Raw genomic sequence first — 9,666 nt, 5'->3', positions numbered from 1 at the left:
TTACCAGTCAACTTGCCTGACGCTCGAGCCCGCTGACATGGAGAGACAGAAAATCAAACCTCCCAAGATGCATAACACAGATCCAGCCCAACCGATGAAGAGCGCCGCTCCCAGTTCAAACCTGCCACGGACACCAGAAAACTGAAATTTACCATTGGACTTAATACAAGCCACTGCGTTTGTAATTACCTACTTCTGAGCAACAAAGAGGGGGTCAAAGAAGTCAGTAGTGATCCTGTGGGCATATATGGAGCAGGCGGTCATGCCGCACAGGCCTATGGAGGCAGATCAAGACGTGATCATGTGACTTTAAACTTTGACTCGAAGCATTGCAGAGCTAAATTGTGCTCTCTGGTTTGCGGAGTAAGTTTTACCGCTGAGGATGTATTGAAAACCTGCAAAGACTGCCAGGCGTGTTTTGGTGGTCTCGGAGCCTCCTACTTTTGTGCACTTCATTCCAAGCAGGGCAAATATGGCACCAAAGAAACCCAGACACACAGCTGCAATCATCAGGCCCCGACATACTTGGATATAAGCTTGACAACAAGGACAGAAGAGAAGTAATGGCTGGTGATGCTTGACCTTTAGCCTAGGAGAAAACTGCTTGCAAACTTTCATGAACTGAAGCTTCCCTTTAAAGATTTCGGCAGAATATGTTCTCAACTCACCATCCAGAGCAAGCATGGAGGGAAAGTCCTTGCAGTTGGACACGCCTGTGGAGTCAGTCACGCATGTTTTCCACAGGTTGGACCAGAAGGTAGCTGTCGTGATGACCGTCCCATCCACTGAGGAGACCTTCCAGTAGTCTGTAGGAAGTGTGGATGACACCAGAATCCACCCGGAGACACTCAGGAGAAAGGCAATAATCTCTCTTGCCATGGCGCTCATAGTCTCTTGGACTTTTGATGTACGGAACAAATCAGGCCAGAAACTTTTAAAAGGTGACGCACCTTTGAGATCTCCTCCAAAAATGACTGAGCAGCTCTGGGCGGGTTGGTCCAGCACCGGTGTGCCAGGGCTGGCAGACACTTGGCGTGGATTTACTTGAGGCTCTCTTAAGGTTGGCTGATATTCAATAAGTAGTTTTGTGTCACTGGACTACAGGCGTGCACACAACTCATCACTCCACACATGCCCAATGTGGTCCACAAGGTAGAAGGAAGTCATTAATTGACAGGATGTGATGGAGAAAGAACACATGATGGGGAAGACAGATAACACAGACAAGCCTATAGTGCCTTCAATGGCTTGCTTTCAGGTCAGTAACCAATCCGCTTCTTCTCATCTGTTATCATAGTAGCACGGCAGCGATTAGGATGTTCTGCACTCAGTTTGCAACACTGTAGTGCCATCAAGTGGCAATCCACCAACATTTAATCAGGGACAGATCCAGGATTTTTTTTCTCTCCCGGGGGCTAAGAAGGGGATTGACTTTAATGTAGAGGGGCAGAAAATTAAATTTTGAAATATAATTTAGAAAATCAAATAACGTGCTTTAACTGGGGTTACACAAATTTCTTACAAGACTATACAGGCAAGTTGATCTGATGTTACGTCTTAATTGATTGTACATTCTAAAACACAACCAGTAACATATAATTTTTGGCAATACTCCATCATGACTAATGATGTGTGGTTTTCGCATTTTCTGCCTCTACTGCGAAAATACCACTGTGATTGGCACATGGTTGTACCAATAAGTCTGAGCGAAGCACTACGTGCACATTTCATCCGTAAGAATGCAAATATAAAATTTCTCTAACAATCAGAGCTGGGCAGTCCGTCCCGGAGACAGAATGGACCGGCTGGCCGGTCACCCATTTATGGGATGGGGGCGCGGCTAGGAAATGCGCTACAACGCCCCTTTGAATTATGAGGTCGGTCTGACTTTTGGAGTTGGAAAAAAATAATATTACCCGAGTTCACCGGCTGATTTAAATGTGACAGGATTCTACAATGGCGACCTCATGGAGGCACACCGTGAATAGAAAAAAGATAATTCACAAGATTATAAACATGCTGTATGTTTATCTTAATGTGTTTATTATTACATTCATTCATTTTTTGTGAGATTAAGCGGAACAGATAATGGATGGCCCGGAAATAACTTCACATAACGCAAAGCGATTAAAATGATTGAAATGCTTTGGAGCTACTCCTTTATTTGTACAAATTAAGGGAATTGTGAAGAAGTGTTGCTGGAGGTCAAAATGTGTGGCGATGAACCAGAACAACAAACAATTCATCTGTTGTTTACATTCGCCCCGAACGCTTTGAGGTCTGAACTGGGAGAATCCGAGTGGAATAAATCCGACTGGCCACCTTCCTCGAATGCAGCAATAATCCATTCATTTACAATACATCCGTGGCTTGAAGCCAGAAAGTACCGCACCACTTTCAGTATGTAGCATTGCTGATCTCCAGGTGTAATGCTTAGACGAGCCTTGGCTATTTGCGGACCAGAGATGGCGCTATACTGGCGCTAGAGGGGGCTATAGCCCTGTCAGAAAAATATATTGCAAACTATATTTAGAAATGACTTTCTGAACCCCAATTTTATTACTGGTCAAACACCTCTATAGGTCAGAAAATATCCCGGGGCCACTGTAAATCCCTGTTGTGGGCTTGCTGATTTAGCCAACATCTTCAACTGGGAGTTGCTATCACGTTGTTGAACTTTGTGGAATTGACTGAAACATAATTAAAAGCTGCGAAAACAAACATTCAAACATTCAACTTTGACCTTATTTGAAACACTTGTTTAAGGTCAGATTTGAAATATGGACTAATCTTCTATTTTGGTTCCATATCCTTCTATCTGACTCCTGAGGAGTAGTGCCTTAGCAGTCATGAACCTCACGATACATCACTGGCTCGATTAAAATTTTGCTTGCAACTTCAAGACTGAAAACGCTACCTTCAATGTTCAAACTGATAAAAGTTATTGTTTTTTTTATCTATCAAATTCCAAATTAGACTATATCCACAAAAACATTGAACATATATCTTGAATTTGTAGTGTGTATTTAATTGAATGTAGGTTGAAAAGGTTTGAAAGTAATTGTTTTCTGTTTGTATTTGTTTTACACAACTTCCAAATTCAATTGCAATTAGGGTTCGTATTAGGCTGTGATTACACCTTATTTAAATGGAATTATGGATGCATATTCAGAACCCCAATGATTGTTAAATGCAGATCTCATAAATATACATGAAGTGAGTTACCCCCAGGCAGCTCATGTCTGGATATTCTGTACTGCGTTTTGTTCCAAACTCTAAAACTGCAGCTGAACCCATCTGACCTAATTCGACAAGGCCAAACAAGGTTTCTAATCAGCATTCCAAGAAAGAAAATTCCAAGTGGGTTGCAGCAGGAATCATCTGCTGAAAGATGCTCATTAGTTGAAGCCACAGTGCCAACAAATACAGGGAGTGGAAATTCCCAGTTCAATAAACTTAAAATGAAAGGAAATCAGTAGGAGCTATCAATTATCTTTGTTAACATATTAAGGCAGAAGTTGACTTAGAAATGCTCTTTACAAGAATGTTTTATAAGGCCCGCTAGTCTCAACACTGTATTCTGAATAATATTGCATTTGTGGCGTATGAATTCCATCCATCCATTATCCAAGCCGCTTAACCTCACTATGGTTGTGGCTGTGCTGGAGCCTATCCCAGCTATTTTTGGGCTGTAGGTGGTGTACACCTTCAACTGGTTGTCACACAATTACAGGGCACACAAAAAAAAACACACATTCACACTCATAATAACACGAAGGGGCAATGTAGTGGGTTCAATTAACCTACCATGCATGTTTTTGGACTCTGTGAGGAAACCCTGAAGGAAAAGTATTGAATTTTTTCAAAGAGAAAAAAACAAAATTGCAGTTGCAAGAGAAAATCGTCAAGGAGCTAGCTCATCGTACATGTAAACCTGAACCAATCATGGCCGGACCTAGACAATTTGTTGTTAAACGAGAAATATGAAGATAAAACACGGATTCTACAGTACACAAAGTATCTCAAGGGATCAAATATACACATGAACAAAATCATTCGCCCAAAAGGAAAGAAGTGATTCCACAATTAAAAGCGGCACAGCATAAAGGAAAGATTGTCAACTTGCGATATGATGAACTTATAATTCACCCCACAAAACCAACAAAATACTAAATAAATAAATACATAACTAAATACAGATATTAAACCTGCACATGAAGTAATAAACGTAACAACATTTTAACATGTTGAACACAAGACTTGAAAATAATCGGACAAATGACTTCAGAAATAACCACAACTCTGGTTTGGAGTATTATAACAATGATCACTTTATTGCAAACATAAAAATAGAAAATGCACAATTAATCGTACATTTTAACAGTAAAAGCTTTGTTGAAAAATTAAAGAATAATCAATTCACATCAAATCAGAAACATGGCTTGGTAATGGCAAAATAAAAGATGGATGGAAATGGATGGTTGTGAATTATTTCCAGGAACAGAAAAAGAAGTGGGGTCGCAATCTATGAGGATACAACTTTGAGAAAAGATCAAAGGTCTAACATACTCAATGAACAACACAATGGAATGCTTTTCCTCACAAGGGTCACGGGTGTGCTGAAGCCTATCCCAGCTATCTAAGGGCAGTAGGCGGGGTACACTCTCTGCCAAAATGCAAAAAAATATTAGTTTTCTTTACATTTTTGAAATAAGCTTGACAAACAAACACACCAACTCACTAATGCTCCTTAGTACTGTAAATTACACAGAAATATTAAATATTGTAAAAAGTCCACTGATTGTTTCAACATTGATCTGATACTAATAAAAACCTTTATAGAATATGTAGTGCAACCGTTCACATTTATTTGTCCTTCAAAACTGGTATTTTCCCATCGAAAATAAAAATAGCAACAATTTTATTGTAAAATATATGAGTATTCACAAATTACAGACCGATATCATTACTGCTGCAGTTCTCAAACATTCTAGAAAGACCATTTTCACAGAATTGACAACTTTATCGAGATGCACAATCTTTTAAACGACAATCGAAATGTTTGCAGAGATGGATGGTATAAGAGGTTTGGCATATAAATGGATAAAAAGTTACCTCGATGTTAGGACCAGTATGTACAGTTAAACAATGTAAAATCAAACCATTTGAAGATAACTCATCGGGTTACCCAAGGGTCTGTGTGCGGTCCTAAATGATTTTTTACTATCCATGAATGACATCTGCCGTTTCGGTAGAGAAAAAAAAAAGTTATATTTGTTGATGACACAACTTTGTCTTGTTCCAGGGAAAATCTCAACTAACTTCTGACTACCGTGGAAAAATATTTATATTTACTGAGGAACTGTTTTGATACAAATAAATTTCCTTTGAACTTCTATAAGACAAAGTTTATAATCTTTTGCACCCCACAAATTAAACACAAATATCGCTTTCAACTCTATTGAAATAGAAAGAGTAAATAAAAGTACATTTCTAGGCATTCTACCTGATGCAAAACTATGCTGGAAACTTCACATGGAAAATGTTAAAAGTAAAATATCCCCAACTATTGGTATTCTGACTTTTTGTGTGGACATATGAGGCAATACATATAAAACAAATTCTCAGAGTCTACAGTATAAGCTACATAAATGAGCTATATTAATTAATTAACATTCAAATTATGTAGAACCAACCATTTATAAAAAAAAAAAATAAACACTCAAATTTTATGACTTAGTTGAATCTAAAAAAAAAAGCACAACTAATGTATAAAGCATACAATAACCGATTTTCAGACTGTTGCTGGTATGAAAGGAGCACAAGTGACTTGGAAAAAAGAAAGAAAGATAAGAACTAACATAAAGCTAGTGTGTGTCTCTGTTAAAGGTGTCAATTTGTGAGTTAATAATTATAAAAATAATTTGAAAAGGTGTGAATCACTTGCTGTGTTCAAAAGGAGGTTAAAAAATATAGCCTTGTCTAACTTTTGCCACAAGTGAGCTGAGATGTAGGCTTCGGATTCAGCGCTATAAAACGTAGATGGTTGGATTTTGGCTGACTTTTGGACCGGTAGCAAACAATCATGGTTATGAAAAAAAAAAAAATAATAATAATAATAATTATCAGTCGTCTTACATTTCTTCATACTTTTCCATTTGGGATGTAGATTTGTGAAACAAACTGAGAGAAAATCTGAAGCGCTGCTTAAATATTGTTGATCTCAGAGAAAAATAAATAAATAAATAAAACACCACTTATTCTGCTCAAGGTCGTGGGAAGCTATCCGAGACTCCATCCTAGACTGAATACCGTTCAAGTTTCAAGCGCAAGGCAGACAACTGTTCACAGAGTTTACTATGGCTTATCAACCCACCACAGCACTGCCACGGTCACTGATTATCCCAGTTTAGCTCAAGTACATTGTTATTAACAAGATGACCCCGAAAACCAAGAAATATTACTATTTTATTGTCATCATACATACACCTGATGGATTGACTCTTTAGATGAGGTGAGTTCGGGTTTTGCTCAGCACACGCTCCTGCTGAGCGCTGAAATGTGATCAAGCACAACCTCGGCTCCCTAAGACGTTTGTCACACAGAGCATGTGAGCATTGTTGGCATTGCAACCAAAGATACACCTCCCCTTGAAGTCTCTCACATGTTTCTCTCCAGTCACGAGGTGGTCGCTTTATGTAATCTTCAAAAAAAACATAAAACGATTCCTGGACTCTTTCTCCCTTCTGCATGTCTTATCTTATTATGATTTGCACCATTCTGTTCTGTGTGAATTAACCATGTTTGGAATGTTTGAATTAATCGCTTGTCTTTTGATCAACAGATGAAATGACAACAGGTCTGTGGTCAAAAAGGGACCCAAAAGAAATTGGTCATAGGACCGTGTATTGATTATTTTGACTGTGATTGATTGTCAATTTAATTTGATTGATATATTTTTTTTCTTTTTTATAATCCCCGCCTGGCATTTCCCCTCCAGTTCTTTTCCCAGGATGACTTGGCTGAAGATCAACATTTGAGGCGCAGGGGTACTTGAGTCTCCTCGTATGAGATTTGATGCTGTTAGGATAATAGTATTCACATGACAGGAGTTATCATAAAATCTATCCTTGAACCTTGAAGAGTCGTGAAAGCAGGTTGAGGTTCAATGACATAATGACAATACATCTTCAATTATATGAGGGAAGAGTTTAATTTCTAACTGTAAGTAAACACATGCAGTGTATTAAAATAGAATATATAGAGAGAATAAATGACCAAACTCTTACACTTGGTTTAAAGTAACTCCAAAGGGAAACATGCTTCCCGACAATGCTATGAATTCACCTACAAACTGTGACACATTTATTTTTTTGGTCATTCCAGAGAAGGCTTGAGGGTTAATGTTTAGCACCCGCAGAAGAGAGGAAAGGAGGAAGTTGGGATTTTGCTGAGTAATTCTGATACATGCTGAAAAGTCAACAGGACTCTATACCTTTAAATTGTGAAAGGGTCTGTCCTTATTTTCCCAGTTGATTTTTGGAGGGTGACAGATTCTTACAGGAGTATCTTTTCTGTTTTTAATTTACTGTATGCTCTAAATCAAACTCATAACGAACACAACCCTTAGAATTTAAGAAATGTCATGTCAATCTTACAGTTTAACACATAACATCAACCTGCATTTACTCTATAGTATACAAATTAGAACAAATAAAATTGAATAACAAGAGTACATTTGTATTTTTATGGAGACTATTTATAAATGAATCTTTATAGTCAAAAGTTCATCTTAATGGTCATTTGTAGGGCTGGGTTTAAAAGATCGATTAAAATCAAATAGATTTTCCCTTTCATAGACCGATATTGATTCATAAATCTTTTTCTCATATGTTTATGTGACTTCTCACGTTATATCTTGTCACTATCAAAGAGTAGCATGCACAAACAACTTGGTGGAAGCACTGAAATCAGAGCCAACAAGCTTGAAGGCAGATGTCTGGAAGTGTTTGGGCTTTAAAAAAAACACAAAGACAGCAATGAACTGAAACTTTGTGTCACAGAAATGGGAATGTCATGAGCCCGCATTGTTGATCTTATCGGTCAACGGTCTACTTACTCTACTTGTCTAGTTTTGTGAAAAAGATGCCCATCAGGAGAATCTGTCCATTACTCATTTCACACCACAAACCGGACCAGTCTTTATGTAGAAAACTGAATTTGGGTGGAGGGAAAGACAACGGGAAAAACCTTGACTTGATACATTTTCAAAATCGGACTGGTCAAATGAAGTGCCCTATCCCAACATCGGAAATGATTTGACTGTAAAGAAGAGTGCCTACACGGCAGAGGACTTGAAGATGTCAAGAGAGGTAAACCTACAATGATTTAGTGTCTGCATATGTGAAGAATGTTGGTTGGATCTTTGGCTGGTGACAACAGAGGTATGTTGCTTGCTGACAATCGGATCATTTGAATCAGGTGTGTGGCAGCAGGCAACTGGCCCTCGAGGCACAAGATGGAGGACCTCTGGTCTATAGGTTGCGAAGCACTACGGAATGAGACGTAATTCCCTGGACACATCCGGGGTCCAGTCCAGACTTTTTATGGAGAGGCTAGTCATCCGATTGCAACCTGGTGTGCCTCGTCAGCTGCCAGCCACACCAACCGACACGGAGAGAAAATGTGCACACCCAGACTTGCCACACTGCATCTAGGAGTGTCTCAGGCAAGAAAGAGGGTGGAATTTTGGACGACACTTTGGAAAGATAATAAAATCTAGACCACATGGACTGATTTGTCATCAAATCAAATTAATTTCAGATTGAGTTGATTCTTGGATTAGAAACAAAATACATTGAGCCTTGTTTGGGAGGTCATATTTGCAAGTAAGGTTTGTGACAGCGTGTGCCTATTACCATCTTATTAACAACTAAACCACAAAGGCACACACACCCAAATGAGTTTACACAACATGTACGGTATTCATCAAAGGCATTTGTGGTGAACAAGTCTTTGTCAGCCTCATGTTCAACTTGCAGTTTCATCAGTTAATTTTCAACTTGAACTTCTGATGTTTCGCACGATGGTTTCAGAAAAAGATTGACAAGCGTGATAACAAATATAAGTGGAATGAAATTGTTTTGATTCAAACTGTTGTAACTGGTTGCGACTGTGTTTTGGGTTGGGTCATTGATGTTGTCAGTTGCTGTGGTCCTTTACTTTATGCCTTTATTTTGTCATATAGGATTGGGCATGTCCAGATGTCTCTCAGTATTTAAGCTCGAGTTGCTGAGTGACACATCAGAACGTCAAGCTTTCTCCATCCCTTGTGCACCCAGCCCTGATCTCTGTCGTTTCAATTCTATTCCTCAGTACATTCTGACCAGTCATGGACCCGGCAGACTCGGACTTTTCCACCACCGTCAACACGATGGCGGCCTAGAAAATCCAGCACTTTGCCGTAGACTTCGTCACATGTTCCAACACATCTGGCTACTTGGAATCACGAAGTGATCGTCTCACTGGCTGTTGATTCGCCTATTCATCGGGAACCCAACATTCCGTCACCCAAACATTATTCTGGGGAGGTGGGAACTTGTGGCAGATTCCTGCTCGGCGGTTAATTTGTCTTCGAGCAGCAATCGAGTATTTGGACCATTGCAC

The 9,666-nt window shown here is 39.1% G+C and overlaps 1 protein-coding gene across 1 annotated transcript; it reads right to left on the bottom strand.

The window, feature by feature from the left end:
• On the bottom strand, positions 1 to 888 carry cldn10a (claudin 10a). Its single transcript, XM_088290805.1, has 4 exons — positions 669 to 888; positions 375 to 536; positions 194 to 275; positions 1 to 121 (listed from the first exon to the last, which is right to left on the bottom strand). The coding sequence occupies exons 1-4, from the start codon at positions 886 to 888 to the stop codon at positions 1 to 3; spliced, it is 585 nt and encodes a 194-aa protein (XP_088146931.1).
• Between the last annotated feature and the right edge of the window lie 8,778 nt (positions 889 to 9,666).

This window comes from Idiotropiscis lumnitzeri, chromosome 3 (genome assembly GCF_059441095.1).
Source record: "Idiotropiscis lumnitzeri isolate Australia: NSW breed Sydney's pygmy pipehorse chromosome 3, RoL_Ilum_1.0, whole genome shotgun sequence".
In the NCBI taxonomy this organism is placed as follows: domain Eukaryota; kingdom Metazoa; phylum Chordata; class Actinopteri; order Syngnathiformes; family Syngnathidae; genus Idiotropiscis; species Idiotropiscis lumnitzeri.
Note: the sequence above shows the minus strand (reverse complement) of the source record. Positions and strands in the feature narration are given on the sequence as shown.